The sequence below is a fragment of the Pieris rapae genome, chromosome 9 (assembly GCF_905147795.1).
Source record: "Pieris rapae chromosome 9, ilPieRapa1.1, whole genome shotgun sequence".
Lineage (NCBI taxonomy): Eukaryota > Metazoa > Arthropoda > Insecta > Lepidoptera > Pieridae > Pieris > Pieris rapae.
The window spans coordinates 5,023,227-5,042,186 of NC_059517.1; the positions used below are offsets into that span (position 1 = coordinate 5,023,227).

Genomic DNA, 18,960 nt, shown 5'->3' on the forward strand with positions numbered 1-18,960 from the left:
TATACAATTATTAATATAATATATTATGTAGTACATCGTTTCATAGTCTGTGAAATATGCCATCTGTGATGTGCGGAGTGTGGTTAATCATTGCCATTTGTCAAGCTCATAATTGATAATTATTCGTAAATCTAAATTCAGAATCTGTGGTAAAAAGTAGAAACTTAACCAGAAATTACAATAATTACATATTGCTGATGAACAAGAAAATATAACCGAAACTAAATATACATTCATTAGATTACTAATTAAAGATTCAACTTAACGTTAATTCATTTTAGAATCATTAAATGTCATAACTTGAACTTCCATTTGGAAGATACGGACTACGGTTACCGTAGGTTGTTAAAAATTAGCCTAGAGCTGAGAGGCCCACAGGATGGCATTCCCTGTATGTATTTGTGCTTAATTTAAACAGCCCTAATTAAATTGTACACATTACTACGTAAAGTTTTTGGATTTCTTCTAGTTTAAAATCAATACATCAACATGGATGACTCTTGTAAATTTCAACAAATGCAGGATGAAATGTCCAGGTAAGATAATTCTCCTCATGTTCTCTAATAAAATAAATTTTAAACATGCAAACACAAAATTTCCTTGAAGCTTTATTTATTCAGTCATATACTAACAGTAAACCATTATAATCTACATTGAAAATTTAATGAATTCTTCCAGATTTGAAGCAGAGATCTCTGGTTCAGGAGGACCATCTATGCGTCCCGTGATAGGCGCTGCTACATTTGGCGCCGTTCAACAACAACTTGAGCGGTCATTGCCTCCTCCACCGCCACCACCAGCTTTATTAGCATCGTTTGACCATAGTGTTTTAGGTGGCAGGATGATATTCCCTACTGGGGCTCCTCCCCCAGCCCCTCAATCTATGATGGTACCTGCTTCAGTGAGTAGAAAATTAACTAATTATACTAGTCAACTATCTAATTTTAATCGAACCTTTCTTGATGAGCACTTTTCATTTCTATGAACAATAAATTATGTTATACTTTATTTTTTAATATAATAATTTACCAAGACCTTTATTTTTCTATACTACAGGTGAATTAAATATGAAGAAGAATTATTGATCTAGGAAAGAAAGAAAAGTTGCAAATTTTTAGTACATATTGAAGACTATTAACTATTATTACTATATTCTTACTAATTAAACCTTAAATTACTAAAAAATACTTAATGCTGGTAATGTTGCATCAACACCTAATCTCATAGCATCAACACCTAATCTCATAGCATCTTGTTGAACAACTTTTAAAAGTTTTTTTTATTATTATCATTATTCATAGTTTTCAAATTCACTTCAAACAAATAATTACATTTTCTCAAAAATTTCTTTATTATCATGCTTGCTTTATAGGGGAATCATTCTATGCTCATCACTGTTAAATTTGGAGTATTATAATTATACATTTTAATTAAATCAATGTTTATTTTCATAAAAAATTACAACATTGTCAGGCTATATTAAATTTATTGATTTTAGGTTCAAAGACTTCGCCCGCCAAGTGGCCCAGGAGACTATTCTGCTCCTATACCTTTCCTAAGACCTGGACTTCCAGGACCACAACTGATTCCTCCACCTCCTGCACCCCCAAAGCCACAACCAGTAATTTTATCAGCTGCACCCAAGTTATATAAACAGCCCAAAGATGATGATGATAAAAAAGAAAGCAAGAAAAAGGTATGTGCTTAAGAAATGTACACAACTTATGAAACATGAAATGACAAGGTAATAAATTAACAATCTTTGAGTATTATAATAATTTTCACTTTTTTTAATCAAGTCAAAATTTGATGGAAAATAATTGATAAAGTAGTATATCTCATTACTTCTTTGCCCACATTTACCTTGGGGTTATTAGTTTGTGAAATCAGTTTTGGTTTTAATAGTGTAACTGGTTTGAATTTCCCCCTTATCTATGACGACACTACAGCTGAAGGTTTTGTTTGGTAAAACACAACAACAGCATCCTTGAGTTTAAATTTAGTTTTGTGATTGTTAAAGGCCAGTAGTTATTTTCCTCAACATGGTGAAACAATGCAAGACAACATAAAGATCTTCTTTTTGTACTGATACATAGCGCTACATAGCACTAGTAAAAGTCTAAACAAAATTTCAGAAGCGGTCTCGTCCAATTACTCCGCCTCTAGAAATTGAAAAGCCTCCAACTCCACCTCCAGCTCCACAGCCGTTGCCAGTACCTGTCTTTGTGCCTGAGACTTTGGTGCCTAAGGCAAAGAAAGAGAAAAAACATAGAAAGGTAAGGACTATTATAGGTTATATGATGTCATGGAGACGGATAGGTAAATATCATCAGTTTCACTTATTATTTGTCGTCATATGCAAAAAAATGTTTAGAAAAAAAATTACTGTAAACAGTATAAGAAACAATAGATACAATATAACCTAAATTTGGTTTTACAACTGAGATCATGTTGCATGTACTTATAATCATATGTTCTATTTAATATTTGAATTGCATCTAAAAGTATATCAAAATCATCATAATCTGCAAAAAATTATGATTTTAATTAAAATGTTTTAAATACATTTATGTGGAAATATAATGTATGAAAAGAATAAATTATATTTTCCAGGTGGTAAGGACAGCAGGTGGTCAGGTGTGGGAGGATGTGACGTTATTGGACTGGCCTGATGATGACTTTCGGATGTTCTGTGGAGATCTTGGAAATGACGTCACCGACGAATTACTTGTTAGTAATCTGTACATATTTAATAGTGAAGTATAATATTTTTAAACCAAATTTTGTTCTCAAAAAATCCTTGCAAAATGTTTTATACCATGATATATTTGTTATTATATGTGTACTAAAACGTGTGATATGCACAGAGTTTCAGCATGGCGAAAAATTCCTCTGTTTAGTATTACTTCTATATGTTAAAAACGTAGTGGATTTGACACTTGAAAGTTATTCTTAGAGCTAAGTCTCGATTGATGAAGAGCACTAGTAGAATTATGTTATTAATGGAGCTTTTATATCCGCGTTTTAATTACATGTTAACATATAACTAAATGCTTTAAGTTATGGCTTTTTAAATTTGAAATGCAAAAGTTGAAAATCTTAATTTAAACACAGAATCGTTAAAAATTCCAGGCTAGAACATTTGGAAAGTACAGCTCATTTCAGCGATCTAAAGTCATCAGAGACAAGAGAACTAACAAAAGCAAGGGTTTTGGCTTCGTGAGTTTCAAGGATCCTGGAGATTTCATTAAGGCTATGAAGGAAATGGATGGTCAGTATGTTTTATAAATTATTTATAATAAAAATTCTCCGTGGTTTAGTGGTACGGGCATGGTGAATAACGCGAATATCCTTGGTTCAATTACTGGTAAAAAAATATTTTTAGCTTTGGAGGCTCACCAAATGTTGGAATTACTGTTTCCTGCTTTTTGGTTATATAATAACTCGGCACCTTCAAATTGTGTTCATATTAATTCTGTGGTCATAGATCCGACAATGACAAGTATATTATATATAGTATATTTACTATTACGTATTTGCGTGTTGTTCTCACGAGTATGTAAGTGCGTGCTCCTATTTCACCATGCCTCCTGCTGATGGAGAACAAATATTTGTTTTTAATTTATTTTATTATTCTTTATTACTCAATATGTCATATGGAACATGGTGTAGTGGTTGCAGCTCCTTACAAACATTGTGTAAAAAAAACTTGGCGATTAAAAAGAGTGGCGGAGAGTTTATTGCCAGTTCTTCTCTTCCGTTCTACGCCCTTGATTTGAGAACTGGCAGTAAATGTAAAATTAGAATCATTTAATGTATATTTCTATTTTTTTTGACGTTCATAAGTTTACGTTATGTTACCTATACGAATAAATGATTTTGATATTTTTTCTCAGTATGACGTATCATATACAATATCGATATCCAACCTATGGCCACAGAATTGTTTACTTAATAACTTATAATTTTTTTATATATTTATTTACAGGTCGATATGTAGGTAGTAGACCCATTAAACTGCGCAAGAGTACGTGGAAGAATCGCGCGCTTGACGTCGTCAGGAAGAAGGAGAAGGAGAAGGCGGCTCTACTCTCTCTACTCATGTCGGCGAATAAAAGTTGACATAATTGACATTTATTCATAGAAATATATATGAGATAAACAATTTTTGGTTTTATTTACTATATTTTGGATATCTGTTATTTTGTTTCCCTTTTATAAGAGACACGTAGTTATATGGCATCACTTTCAAAAATGTTTTTTTTTTAATTTTTGATCCTTTTTTTATCTTACTGTATGTACTATTATAGGCACGTAAGTCTAGCGCTGGCCGATACGTGGAGGGGATTGCTGCGCATGTGTACTGTGGTGCGGGGTCCGGAATCCGACTGGAGAGCCAATCGACGCTTTTCATTCCGCTAAATAAAACAACTGTTAATGTCCTAACTCTGCCATCTATATGTGTCGTTGTCATGTTTTGTTTTGTTTGTATCATATATTTATATAAGTGAAACCTATTGTGGATACATCTAATGTGTTTATTTTATGTTTTATTTTTATTGTCAAGCTGTATCTGTTTTCTTTCCAAATAAATAAATAGCCCCCCTCAGGTACCTTATTTTTTACTTCTGCGCAATAACGGTCAGCGCTAGAGTTTCGTGCCGCTACTTGTACTAATGAAATAATATTGATGGTTCTGCCGTTATCATAAGTTTTTAAGTAAACGTTATACGTACCTGAAACAGGGCCAGCTTTGGCGACATTCATATATTTTATTAATCATGTTCAATCCTAATTTATCACAAGATAAAGTACTGTATAAAACTACTAATGTGGGTAATCAGTACTGTTTGTGGTTAGCATGAGGATTTCGCCACCTTTTCTTTGAATTCTTTGTGTAAACATCGAAATGAAAAAGAAAAATGTTCTATATTTCATTTATTTTGATTTCTTTGGCAACCCATAAAAAATTGACAATATTGTACTTTTTTTGAAACTAACTACTGACGTCTTACAGGTTTTTTCATAAACATACTGACAAATAAGCAGCACAGTAGATATTCGAAGCTTAACGTATGAGGGGTTTAGCCTTAATTATTATTATATTACCTTAAATTTAAATACTTAAAACTAGTGGTGACGGCTGCCACCAACATCAAAATTGCATTTTTATTGTAATGTATTAAACAACACATCTTTATTTTTTCTTAAATGAAAAATTGTGATCGCCAGTTTTAGCAAGTCACCCATTCCGTTGATAATTAGTAAATAGACTGTCCCAGGTTAAAATTATTATTATTTTATGGTTTTACTTCTACGAGATGTTTAGCGAATAAATGGCGGTAACTTGAGTCTAATTTAAATTAGGTAACAAGTTAAAGACAAATTAATAAAATATTACCCTTAAAACTATGTTTGTCCTTTGAATAAGTGTAGTCAGATATTAGAATAGTTATATAATAGAATAAATAAACTTATATTAAACTTTGCGATTAAAAAGAGTGGCGGAGAGTTTATTGCCAGTTCATTCTACGCCCTTGATTTGAGAACTGGTAGTAAATGTGAAAGCATTTCATATTATAATTTTCTGTTTTTGACATTCATAAGTGTACGTTGTGTTAACTATATGAATAAATGAACTGGAATTCGCTGATTCAACGCTCCGTGGGCGTTTTTGGAACTAAACAATTCATTAGAAATATTATTCGCGATCTTAATTATAATAAATCTTAATTATGAAACGATGGTATTGACATTATTAAATCGACATTTACGAATAAATTACAAAATGAACAAAAATTCGTGCTATTGTTATCAACACACACAAATAAGAAACACATTAATAATGACTGAACTAACTGAAATTCGTAAATATTTAATAAAACTTGTCATGAAATAAATATTGAATGTAATTGAAACGATAGGTATATTTCTTTTCCTACTAAGTATATTTCTTTTTTAATAGAATTTATTTACACATCCTTGGAGATATTGCCTTTAATTACCTGGCTAATTCCACCCTATTCTCTAGAATGGATTTGTCTTATTATTGTTCATAATCGTCCCAAGTAGTATTGGTAGATATGTTTTTAATCCGTCTAGAACGCAGTCTTACTATTGGCCTAGGGCGTGTTCTTGGGGGTTGAATGGTTGTAGCCGCAGCCGCGTATTGTTTGTCGAGACAACAACGATCGTCGCCATCCGATAACCCTGTCGTAGCTGGACAGAATGGAGCTGTAAAATCTTCTACGCAATATGCGCCTGAGGCTCTGTGAAATTAGGAAAAATCGGTACAATCTCTAACTAGTATAGGTATCTAAAGTTATTCAAAAAGTCACACAACAAATATTTTGGGGCTAATGCATCTGTTTTTTAAACTCGACATTTGCTTTAATTTTAAGTCAAAAAAAGGTTTCTGTTTTTACAAGTAAAATTCTGAAAAAAAAAACAAATAAGAAAAATGGTACAATGCTGATTTATTTAAAGAAAAACACTTTTTAACGGATTATAGTTATGTATTATTGTATTTAAACTTATAATTATTTGTACATAATTTTAAATTTAAACCGACGTTTCGCGTGCTTTACAGCGTGCGTGGTCACGGTGACTGATTTATTTACTCACGTCATAGGCGCAGGTTGTCCCAAAGGCACGGGCAAGGCGGAGGCTCTAGCTGGTGGAACTCTCACTGAGCAGCGCCTGCCGCAAGGGACAGCGGCACGAGGTCTGAACAGGCTCTCTGCTTGATAGCATATCGACCATACGTGACTGCATAGGGCTGCATCTGCAAATATTACTTTTTTGAAAAACGAGATCTATTTAAAAGAAAGAAAAAATTAAAGCATTAAAGCTTTTTAGGGAATTATCAAAAAGGTTAGTCGACATCACAGGAGAACGAAGAGCTGGCAGCTACCTCGCACAAAGAATTAGTCTAGCTATTCAAAGGGGGAACGCTGCTAGTATCTTCGGAACCTTGCCTAAAGGGACTCCTTTTAATAATATTCTTTAATAATTAAATTTTAAGGTTAGTTATTAGATGTATTATGTTATTTCTGTATTAAATATGAATTTTTATTTTAAAAGAAAACCTTTCAAACCAAACACATTTGTATGCGTATGTTTTATTTTAACCCACATAATATGCGATTTAAAGATAATAGTTGCCTTGGCTTTTATTTCAAGAAAGAAAAAAAATTAAAACTTATACTTACTTGGTGTATCCTCACAATAGGGTTGACTTCTTCCTCCATTTAGACAGAAATCTGCATGACCAAGTCGTGCTGCTTCACCATACCTGCCTGCGTTCGTATGAAGGACGTGGACAGCCCGAGCATCTCCAGGGTCTAGACGTAATGCGGGAGCTGATCTGATCAAAGGTCTGGCTGGGTCTAACCCTGGAAAATTTATAAATTTCTCTAAAACTTCAGTTAAAGAAGCCTAGCCAATTGTGAAATGTTTAAATTGATACAACGATTTCAATTTTATACGTCTACATATTTTATTTCGTTAAAAAAATCCGTTATGTTCCTGACAGTCTTTTAAGGTAAACACAATTAATTTTTTATTTAATTTAGTTGTAATTATACAGTTGTATATAGTAGCATATACAAGGACTTAACAGACTTGATAGTACAAAAAGTAATAACGAGAAGAAATTTCAGACAGAGAGAGAGTATGGTTCGAACCGGTCTTTTTCGATAAATAACGTATTGGAGAAAGTTTGATTTATTATGCACTTTTCGCTTAGCGTAACATTTTGACCATTTTTTTCTTTTATTCTTGTAAATTAATCCACATGACTACGTCCGCTGTACATTCATATCATAACTTCAAATCCCAAGAAAAAAACTTATTAAATGCAAACTTTAGAAATTTTTACTTGTATTAAACATACTTGCCTAAATATTAAAATATTTTTATTTAAAAACATCGATTCTTTCTATTTTTATCTTTAACTATACCAAATACATGAGAGAATGAACACAGGGAAGTACGTAGTTAAATTGTAATCTTATCTGTGCTTACATCGCCAAATGGTTACCTCCCATCTCTTCATATATATTGCATGTGATACATAATTTTATTAAAATTAATTTTGTAATAGACTCCTATGATGAGCCTCGATTAGTAATATTGTAACAGGCAAAACATTTCAATTCTTATTCTAGTTTATACGGAGTAACGTGACAGTAGGTTAATGATATAGATTTAAATTCATGAAATTGACATACCAATAATTCGATTCATTCTGAAGTTTAAGTAATTGGACATAATGCCACACAAGTGAGCTCCTAATGAATGTCCGACACAAGTAAGTCGGTCAGGTCTGAGACCCGCGCGACGCAAAGTCGCAAGCGCCTCTGCCACGCACCGTGCGACTGGTCGCAAGTTGTGAACAGCCGCGACATAGCACGGAGGCTGGCATAGCTGTCCCCAGTCTAGCATGAAAACGTTGTAACCGCCACGACGGAGATATGCTAAAAATAAGAAATACATATTACGTAAAAGGTGTTATGATAAATTTGGTTGTATTTATAGCCGTTGACATGAAACGCAAATAAGAGAAAGAAGTGTTTGGACGGTAAATAATGCAAATAAAAATTAAATATATCTAAACGCGTCATCAAAAGTATTAATTAATTCTTAAATTATTAAAAATACATGTATTTATACAATCTGACCCGTATGTAAGACGACAATAAGTAGAAAGCGTTGTTAAGAGTTTGTTGATGTCAATTGTGAAGTATACAATGTAAAATCGCAATACTTTCTCTGATTGAACTGATAAGCACTAAATAAATAAAGAATTGATTAAAATCTCCCCGATAACATTTTCTTTCGTATCTATAATGAAACATGTAAAATCGTTTACTAATAAATAATTATTATTATATTATAGCTATTTTTTTTATTTGAAAATATATAAGAAAATTTCTTATTTTTTGCTTAAGGGATAAAACACAATTACAAACACGTAGATATAACATAAGCCTATATAGATAGCTATAGGCCAAGATAATGTTTAATGTATTTGCTAGGGTTTACTTCTTATTAGCCAGGCGATACTGAAAGTCCTCGTGTTGATTCTTGCCTTAAAGATCCTTCTTGTTTTAAAACTTTTAGGCTTTTTTAATTATATCAAGGTAATAAGGCACTATATGCAACTGGGGTGTGGAGCTCAACTGTCTGCCAGATAGCTCGCTAGTGCGTTGCCGGAATTTTAGGAGAAAGAAGAGGGAGAGACTATATGAGATGAAAGGCTTCGAATAGTCTAAACCGGACTGCTATAAATTTCTTTATGTACTTATATGAGAATAATTACCATCTCGTAGAACAATTATCGGCAGTGTATCATCTCCACCAGCGTAGCCGTGAATAAGTAAAATTGTTTCGTGGGAGGGTTCCCAGCTACTCTGACGAAGCCAGTCTTCACTAAAGAGGTCCACCTGTACCACAAATATCATTATAGTATCGAGTTCTAAATAAACTCCAAAGTTGCTGATTTACTCTAATACACTTTAAGTTTTAGGTACCTAAGTGACAACTTATTTAGTCCAAAAGTATACTTGGTTGCCCCTTAATACGCAAATATTTTTACTAATAAAGATTACGTCTATTATACTATACTATACTTGCAGACAATAAATTAAAATACCTTGTAGTTCGATACACGTAAAATAAACTATGATTGAACGCGAGAGAGAAGAGATACAAAACATCGCCAATAGGTACAGTTTAAAAATCAACTGAAATTAATAAAGAAAATTAAAAAAATAACATTTACATCAGTCACGTGACACAAAATGGTTACAGATTACTCGAGTCCACGACGCATGCTTGTAAATAATATGACTTCTCTTGTGTAATCCTAATACTATCTTGGAGTTTAATTTCGTCCGTGACTGTATATGAAATATATACGTATGAGTAATTTAAGAATGATACCATATAAAAAACTTAACATTTATTTACAAGTATGGTTCGTTATAAGATTGTGTTATTTCTGGTTCTTGCAATTACAATTAATGTTTAATTTGTATTTTAAAGCCAATATTAACAGAAATAAATAATTGTATAGATTATATAGACACTGTGGAATAATCTGCTAGAGTTTTAAAAATCACCTCAATTAGCCAAGTGCAAAGTAAACATTTAAATTGTTTAAACTAAAAATGTCTTAGGTACCGTTAACTTTGTATACTTTTACAACTGTACATAAAATATTGATGGCCGAAAAGCAATTACGTAATGGGCTTCGCGCACTCAATACTGCGATTTTACGATTGTCGGATATTAATATTTTCTTACTGGTATTTCCCAAAACTCCAGAACGGGTCTCGTCATGTTAAATAAATACCGATGTCAAAGACTAATTTTCTTAAAGAGTATTTTTTTGGCACTAGCTAACAAAAACCCCCAATGACGGCATCAAACCACGAAAACCCATTTTAAACGGATGTATTTTAGAGAGTATTTTTGAGGTATACATAAACTATTGAAATTAGGATCGCCATTTTAGTTACACTGTAAGCTTGGTGACTACAGATTAAATATACTTACTATATACCAGATCATATACATTGATAATACCTTGAGCTCAATATAGTATTATATTATTGACGATACTAACATATATTGCGGTTAAATCGTCGTGACACACGTTACAATTTAATTTGTTTAAAAATGACGTTTTATATTGATTAAATTTATAAAATAATAAAAGTAAGAAGTCCACTAAAATTGTACTAAATTCCTATCAATAGTTTAGCGATTATAGCATATATATCCCGGATATTTAAATTTTTTATACGAAATGACGTATTATGTTTATAAAATTTATAAAGTAATAATAAAAAGTCTGCTAAAATTGTACTACATTCTTATCAATAGCTTAGCGATTATATCGGAGTTTTGGGCGCGGATCCGAATACTGTTACCAGCAAACTCTTGAGTTGATATTTCAGTGAAGTAGAGTAAATATATGTCCAACCTTTGCTCCATTGAAAGTTAGGAAGGGTATGGAAACAATTTGTGTAGCAAACATTGTATTTGGATATCGTATTAACATTTTATGGTTGACCGTAGTCTCGCCTTAATGTTGTCCTCCAAATAACAATTATTCAATTCTGATCATACATACAAATTCACGTTTTACCTTTACCTACATTCTTGTCTAACAAACGGTAAAACTACCCTTTTTGATGTGAAAATATTCTAATGCTAATTAGAAGAAAGTTTACGGTCTACTATAGGTTTGACAATTAGTATTCTTGAGAGGCTTTCTAACGGGTGACCTGTGATTTTGTCCTGTCGGTCATGACATCATTCTTCGCCATGAGAGAAACCTTAAAACTTAACCCTTTTTTATATTTAGATTCGTGTTTACTTCCTTAAATCGCTGAATAAACATTGGTGTTTCAAATGGAATATGTGTCAAATATTTTGTATTAAATTACTAGTATAAAAAGAAAATATACACTTGCAATTGGGTTGAACAAAATTTGAATTTTAATTAAGTACCTACATATTACCTTACCATAAAACAATAGCTTTATACTGGTAGTGTTAGATGTTAATATGTTTCGTGAGAAAAAAATACAATAGCAATACAATCATGTACTAACGTAAAAGTTTTAAGTATTTTGAACCTCTTATAATATTAGCAAATGTAGGTCTGGGTTTGACTACGTTTTATATATTTTGAACTGTATTGTGTTTGCGACCACTAGCGAGGTCTTTTACGCTTGAGCCATTTATTTAGGTTTGAAAAAAATTATATTTCTTTTTGTATGATAAAATTAATGTGAAATAATAATTACTTTAATTAATTTTAATTACCTATTTTTTCTTATCGTGGATACATTTAGTACTGAAAACATTGAAGTTTATTACACGAAAATAATTTGAAAAATATTCAAGATTTTAATTTGAAGCTATTCATATCGACACTAATACTAATGGACCCATATTATCTCGTATGAACATAAGCTTTAAGCTTAATAAGGGGTCGTATGAAAACGTTGATAATATAACTTTAGCGTACGCTGCGGAAACTATTGGCAGTAGAGCAAAGTCATATATATACATATATATATATATATATATATATGTCTATATATATAACTATATTTAATCATAAAAATACGTATAATTAAATAGAAAAATCATAGTTGGGAAACTGTCTGTGTACCGCATTTGATTCCAATTTTATGTAGGTATGTATTTACAAAATACTTACAGTTTTCTTATAGGGTTCAGCTTCTGTGTACAAATTTATAGTAACATTTGGATCGGGGCATGGCTCTCTTTCTCGCTTCCACACGCAATCTTCTAATGTAGAGTTACCGAAAGTATCACTGTTTAAAAATAGAGCCTCTTTTATCGGCTTTCGTTGACATAAAACGCCTGTAAAATAATATAAAATATAAATGTAAAACATAACATATAAAACCTTATTAAATTTATGTTTGTTATCATTATTTTTTATCATAGAGCCGATATTTTATACAATTTCATTACCTATATGTATTTAGATATTATTTATAATCACACATTAATAGACCGATTGCAATCGATGTAACATATTTTTAAATTAATTAATTTACCTGAATAAAACACGAGAGCGGCAGCATAAAATTTTGTTCGAAACAGCGGCATCCTTGCGCCCGCGCATACCACGGTACACTGCGTTGCGCAGGAGGACTTGGCGGGGGCTATTGGCACTGTCACTGGTGTGCAATAATGTCACTGAAATATTGGAAAGTACATAGCTATACCTACATATATACGGCGGCACACGGATGAATACATTAAGATTTATTAAGACCCAAATCCTTTAACAGTAACTTTACATGTCTCCGGCTATTTCAATTATATAGTAAATAAATTATTAGTAGATTCTTTTTACTACTTAAGAATTGTGTTTTTGATCATGCTTATAACAAACATTTCTTTCTATGAATAATTTGAATATACATCGCATCGGCATTTAGTAGTTTTTTTAGGCTTACGAACTAGATTCCCTAGTGCTTGAGTGACGACCTTCAAGTCTTGCGTTCGAACCCCAACTTAAATTTGCACCGATTAATTTTCTTCATATATGCATAATAACACTGCAACAAGTGCGGTGAATAAAAAACATCATGAGGGTTCCAGCACTGACCAAGAAAGCTAACAATCTACTTACTCATATGGAATAATAAAAACACGAAGAAATAAAAATACTGCAAAAAGGTAGTAATTTCTTGGTAAAACATGGTTTCATGTTTTTATTACGCTTACTGAAACTATTATTATATAATAAGACTTTTTTCAATATTAAACCATAATATAAAATAATGTAATTTGTGTATGGTTTGGAATTTGTCAATATCCCAAAGTTTTAAATGGTCAGGTAATTTTATTTCTAATCTACCAAAGCATTCGTAAACTCACATTGCCGAGCTGTTATTTAAAAAAAAAATAATATAGCATTTCTAGATTACATTATTAGATTTTAAATAAATAAATCAGTGGCGCTACAACCTCCTTAGATCTTGGCCTCATATTTCTGAATCTGTTTCATGATCATTTTTAAATAAAGGCTTACTACCTATTCATAAGCCTTTTAAAATATATATAAAATCGTTTTTGGATAGCAAAAATCTAATGAATATAATATATTCTATATATAAGTTTAATAGGTAGAAACATTTATTGACCGTCTTTCTACTAATAGAGTATAATAAAAGATATGTTGCTTCCAGTGTTAAGTTGTAAGCAGATCGATACATGCGTGCGCGCAGGCAAGATGAAACGCCGGTAGTAGAGCGAGACATAAAACCACAAAAGCCTTTTACATCTGCGCAGGTATAGTTTCATCGAGTCAGTCACAGACACGCGCCCCGCGCGCGCCCGCGTATTCTTGCCACACAACTATCAAACATAACCTTATCGTGATATCGTTGTTACTTTAACGTGCAAACTTTAATTACAATATTTACAAATAACAATAACATCTAATTAGAACAAGAAGAAACTTAATATTTAAACTTGTGTAGTGTGTGTCACGAGTCTATGTGCGAATGCCACGGTCCAAAGCCTACGCAGCCGGCGGCGTTCCCCTCCATTCATTCAAGGCCCATTCGTTGAACTTATGTTGCTTCAATTGTACGAACGCAATCTTGATTTGGAAATGTACTTAATGTGCACGAAGCATTTACGATTTGCTGATAGCTAAAGCGAATCGTCACCGACAATGTCAATAAGCCAGGACGTGGACCAGTTTAACAAACATAAACAACAACTAGGTAAACAGGGCTCGGAACCGGTCAACTTTCCACCGCGCTATCATCCGCCACCACCTGCCGCTGCGGGATCTAAACAAGTCACTATCGACTCATCCACTAAAGACTTAAAACCTCCATATTTCACCAAGACAATTGATCCCAATAAGTTGCAGTATCCCTTTGGCTACCCTGGACCAACGCCTGGGCCCTATCCAGGTGTTCCTTATCCACAGTTAAAGTATCCTTCAGGATATCCCTTAGGCTATCCAATACCCCCTTCAGCATTACGTATGCAGAGACCTTCTGGAGAAATTATTACTAAAGCCATTGTGCACGAACCTGTAGAATCTACAGCCAGAGCTAGAAGCGCAGACGATACCCAGCGCTTACAACGAAACTTAGAGGAGGAACAAATTCATAGGAGATCAGCTGACATGCTGAAATTTACAAAACGAGTTGAACCTGAGGGGCCTAGACAATCGACAGACCAAAGAAGACAAATACAATCACTTTTAGATGAAATAAAAACATTAAAGGAAGCCAATCGTAGACTAAGCGAAGATAATCAAGAATTGCGAGACTTATGTTGTTTTTTAGATGACGATCGTCAAAAAGGACGTAAATTAGCAAGAGAGTGGCAACGCTTTGGAAGATATACAGCGTCAGTAATGAGACAGGAAGTATCAGCATATCAAAGCAAGCTCCGCGAGTTAGATGATAAACAACAAGAATTAATCCATGATAATTTAGAATTAAAAGAACTGTGTCTTTATCTGGATGAAGAAAGAGAAAGAGGAGCGTGTGTTAACTGTGGAAGAACTACTGGTAGGGAAAGAGATGATGGCGATGGAAGTAGCAGTGGCACAAACGCCGAAGAAATCACACGACCCCCTGCTCCTATAACTACTATTAGTCACCCACAACTAGCTGAAAGAACTGTGCAATACGTTCGTGACTTAGAACAAAAAGTTCGGAGACTAGAGGCTGAAAAAGGTGTAGGTACAGGCCTTGGTGAGAGGCCAGAAGCTGTTGTCCGAGCATTACAAGTATTAGAAGTGAGAGAACGAGTTGAAAGAGAAAAAAGAAGACCAGCTCCAGACCTCGGTACAGGAGAACAAGCCTTAGTGAGGGAAATGTGTAATGTGGTTTGGGGTAAACTTGAAGAAACACCTCCACAGGCCCCTCCACGTTGATGATGAGTGCTATGGGATTTTGTGGAACTTTTTAAATCTGGTACAAGCCAAGAGGTAATGAAGGGAAATGAGTTAAACGTGTTTAGTATGCAGTATTTGATTGGAATTCGCTTCGATTGAGGTCGTTGAGACTGTTGTCGGCTCATATGACCTAAAAATGCTTTGTAAGTACAAAGTTGACCTTGTTTATGAGAATCGGTATATGACACGACTAAGGTAATATATTTAATAAAAATATTATGCTGCGTTAGCATCTTGCCAGATTGTAGTGGTTCGTTCGGAATATTAAAGTACAAAACTAGGTTAATTATCTGTAATATAGTACGACTATGAAGTTTTCTTATAATTGATCTGAACAACTCTTTTAAAAGAGACTGATCCATACCTATTTAGATATGTACTTACTAGTTGCAGTACTTTTCCTTGAACATGTATTATTAAAATGCACCAATAGATTTTGAGGCTATCGGTAAAATAACCATGAAAACAGTAGTAATACGACGAAATAGTGTACCTTACCTTGTGAACTGTTCTTTTGTTCTAAGGCTTAGTAGTATAATATAAATTATATTTTCGATTTGTGTTATTAATTTATTACTATAAATTATTGTAAAATGTAATGAACTTATTATAAAAGATTTTTGTGTTAATTTCGTTTTATCATTAGGTAAACCTACTTCCCTACTTTTAATTTCTTCTTACATCCTATATCTCTAAACGATAATTTAATAGAATTCGTATTGCACTTTTAGTTTGAAATATTTGAGTAAAACCTGCACGCTCTATTTTGTATATTACCAATGATAATGTAGGTTAATGTCAAAGTGAAAATGTAAGTGATTTAATAATAATAAACTAGTTTCTACTTCATTGTTATTTATATAAACAGTTATGGCCGAAGAGAAAGGCGAAGGGCCCGAGGATGTTGATACCATTGGTGTATGTTTCATAGTATTTATTTAATAACGAACATACATACTTTGTATATCATATATCTTAGTATATGATGACTTCGAAACATTAATTTTACTTCATATAACCATGCTTTCGATACATTGCTAAGAAGAAAAAAGTTCAACGCGCGTAACGCCTTTGCAGCTCCATAGCTTCAACTCTCGTTTACATTATATTTGATGGAAATAATCAAATGGATTCATATATTAAAATAATTTGTAGAATTTTGTCGTCTTTTAAAATAATTTGTTTCTAGTTTTCTGTTGTAGGTACGTGTATAAAATCCATTTTAATATTCGAACATGGCTATGTAATATTTTTCTACTAAATATTCGTTAATTTTCCCTTTAATATATTTTCCTGAATACAGTTAGAAAGGATTTTTTTGTGAGTAAATTAAGTAAGGTCTTTTTTCCTTATTTTGCACGCTATTCACGCCACTCTTCAACGGAGGACTTTTTTTGTTTTCTGTAAATAACAAGTTATAAAATGACGCCTGTTGTAATTGTAAAGCAAAGTTTGCAATGGCAGTTTTGTTTAGGTTTATGTAGGGGGCCGAAACATTGACGGAGAGAGGCATGGTGAAGGCTGGGCTGTTCTACCGAACGGAGATTTCTACCAAGGATGTTATTGTAGGGGGATGAGAAGTGGCAAGGGTCTCTATGTATTTAAAAATGGAGCGCGATATGAAGGTATTATTACGATGTCCATAGGTAAAGGATTTACGTACTCATAACATTTATATTTTAAAAAGTTACTATTGTCCCGTAACCTTTTAATAATGCTTAAGACATACACATTTCTTTATTGAATATCTTTTAAGGCATGTAAGTAGACGAACAGGCCTGTGGCTACCACCCCTCAATTATCGCCGAGAATCGCAACTATACTATATCGTCTAAGCCTATACTAACCACGAATTAGGTTATCATTAATAACTAAAAAACATTTTACTTAAACTGTCTATTCTTGAAGGTTATTCGTGCTTAGGTTTTTAAGAAACGAAGGAGCCATTTCTAAGCACTTATTGATAAAACTTTAGTCAGCCTAATTGCATCGTTTTAAAGTTGATAATGTCTGGCTCATGTCATAGATGCCGTAAACATAATTTGGCCGATTCAATTATTTTATTTAAAATAGTGCCTAATGTTTTGTAAGTTATTTAGGCACTTAAGTTTTTACGTGTAATGCAAAATAGATAACTATTATTGCTATCATAAGATAAAATTTATAGGAGAATGGCGTAAAGCAATGAAGTATGGTGTTGGTACAATGACATATCCAGATGGATCTCGGTATGAAGGCGACTGGAGGCATGACCTAAAACAAGGTTTTGGAGCTTACTACTACCCTAATGGTGATATTTACGAAGGAGCATGGTTTAAGGGCAAACGACACGGCCTAGGAACATACCTCTTTGCAGAATATCAGGTCTATAAGTACACAGCTGTAAAACTTTTGTTTATGTATTTAAAAAAAACTAAACGTTTACAAAAAAACATACTACACACAATAGTAGCATATTATGACCATTTTACCGTTAGTTCTTGATGTAGTTGTCTTATTGTAAAAAACGTTAACAAATTTATTTTAGATCAAATTTATGGGCACCTGGGTTGAAGGTGTTATAGAAGGTCCAGGTCAAATTATATATCCTAGAGTGAGATATCACGGGTCCTGGTTAAGAGGAAAGCCAAAAGGACCAGGATGTTTTGTGTTTGATACCAACTGTATGCAACATGGTTTCTATTTATTAATGAAAGATCCAGCATTAGAAGAATTCGGCGAGGGTGAAGAAGAAAAAGAAGACAAGGAAGTGAAAGAAGAAAGGCAAGAAGAAGGAGGGGAAGAGGAAGTGGAAATAGACGAAACTATGGGTATGTAAAAAACGCCTTATAAGGAAAGAAATAAATGTATAGTTAAAGTAAAAATAAGATTTAAGAATACAAAATGTAAGGTTTACGAAAAATTGCTGTTTTTGTACCAAATATAGTTAGTGGGTACATTTTAAAGCAATCATAACCTTTTGTAGGCCATAAGAATAGGAAATCACATAAGCATTTTTTTTAACCATATACATATAATAAATAACTTGAATTCAGGTAAGATTTCTGTGTGGCGTGCACGGAATGTGACAGCATATATGGCTGAATTTCTTCCACCTGAACCAGTACCTCTACCAATACACGACTCGATTCCTTCACTCTCCGAAGAAAGTATTGTAACTGACATAATTCAGTTCGAGGTACCTTCAGTGGTTGCTGAAGAAGAAGGTGTCGATGATAGTGATTCTTGGTTGATGCATAGACAACAATTTCTTGAGGAAACTGAACAGAAAGGTTAATGCTAAAAGCTATGGCATGAATTTTTTCTGTTAGTATTTCTACTATTAATAAAAAGTACACATGCAAAATAAGTTTTTTAGTTATAATTTTAAAGGCTAATTAATGATATTAATGTTTATGATGCATTAATCCTATAGAAAAATTTACATTGCCAACAAAATATTAGGCAATTACAGCAACCGTTTATTGTTAATTATTCTT

At 32.9% G+C, this 18,960-nt stretch overlaps 4 protein-coding genes across 5 annotated transcripts; 3 read left to right on the plus strand and 1 right to left on the minus strand.

Moving 5' to 3' along the window:
- The first annotated feature begins 129 nt into the window (after positions 1–129).
- LOC111002749 (RNA-binding protein 42) lies at positions 130–4,165 on the plus strand. 2 transcript variants are annotated; one of them, XM_022272958.2, is made up of 8 exons: positions 130–391; positions 470–536; positions 679–901; positions 1,499–1,696; positions 2,136–2,276; positions 2,614–2,730; positions 3,133–3,271; positions 3,989–4,165. In XM_022272958.2, the coding sequence occupies exons 2-8, from the start codon at positions 490–492 to the stop codon at positions 4,120–4,122; spliced, it is 999 nt and encodes a 332-aa protein (XP_022128650.1). In that variant the 5' UTR covers positions 130–391; positions 470–489; the 3' UTR covers positions 4,123–4,165. The 2 variants fall into 2 exon arrangements, with proteins under 2 accessions (XP_022128650.1, XP_022128649.1); XM_022272957.2 differs by having other exon boundaries at positions 130–536.
- A 1,405-nt stretch (positions 4,166–5,570) lies between these two features.
- On the minus strand, positions 5,571–12,784 carry LOC111002751 (pancreatic triacylglycerol lipase). Its single transcript, XM_022272960.2, has 7 exons — positions 12,606–12,784; positions 12,239–12,405; positions 9,323–9,446; positions 8,232–8,477; positions 7,212–7,394; positions 6,625–6,784; positions 5,571–6,269 (listed from the first exon to the last, which is right to left on the minus strand). Exons 1-7 carry the CDS (start codon positions 12,655–12,657, stop codon positions 6,047–6,049), a joined length of 1,155 nt encoding a protein of 384 aa, XP_022128652.1. The 5' UTR covers positions 12,658–12,784; the 3' UTR covers positions 5,571–6,046.
- A 953-nt stretch (positions 12,785–13,737) lies between these two features.
- On the plus strand, positions 13,738–16,076 carry LOC111002750 (coiled-coil domain-containing protein 85C). Its single transcript, XM_022272959.2, has one exon. The coding sequence runs from the start codon at positions 14,237–14,239 to the stop codon at positions 15,458–15,460; it is 1,224 nt and encodes a 407-aa protein (XP_022128651.2). The 5' UTR covers positions 13,738–14,236; the 3' UTR covers positions 15,461–16,076.
- A 119-nt stretch (positions 16,077–16,195) lies between these two features.
- On the plus strand, positions 16,196–18,924 carry LOC111002752 (radial spoke head 1 homolog). The gene is made up of 5 exons (XM_022272962.2): positions 16,196–16,399; positions 16,956–17,106; positions 17,649–17,845; positions 18,009–18,291; positions 18,517–18,924. Exons 1-5 carry the CDS (start codon positions 16,352–16,354, stop codon positions 18,756–18,758), a joined length of 921 nt encoding a protein of 306 aa, XP_022128654.2. The 5' UTR covers positions 16,196–16,351; the 3' UTR covers positions 18,759–18,924.
- Positions 18,925–18,960: the final 36 nt, after the last annotated feature.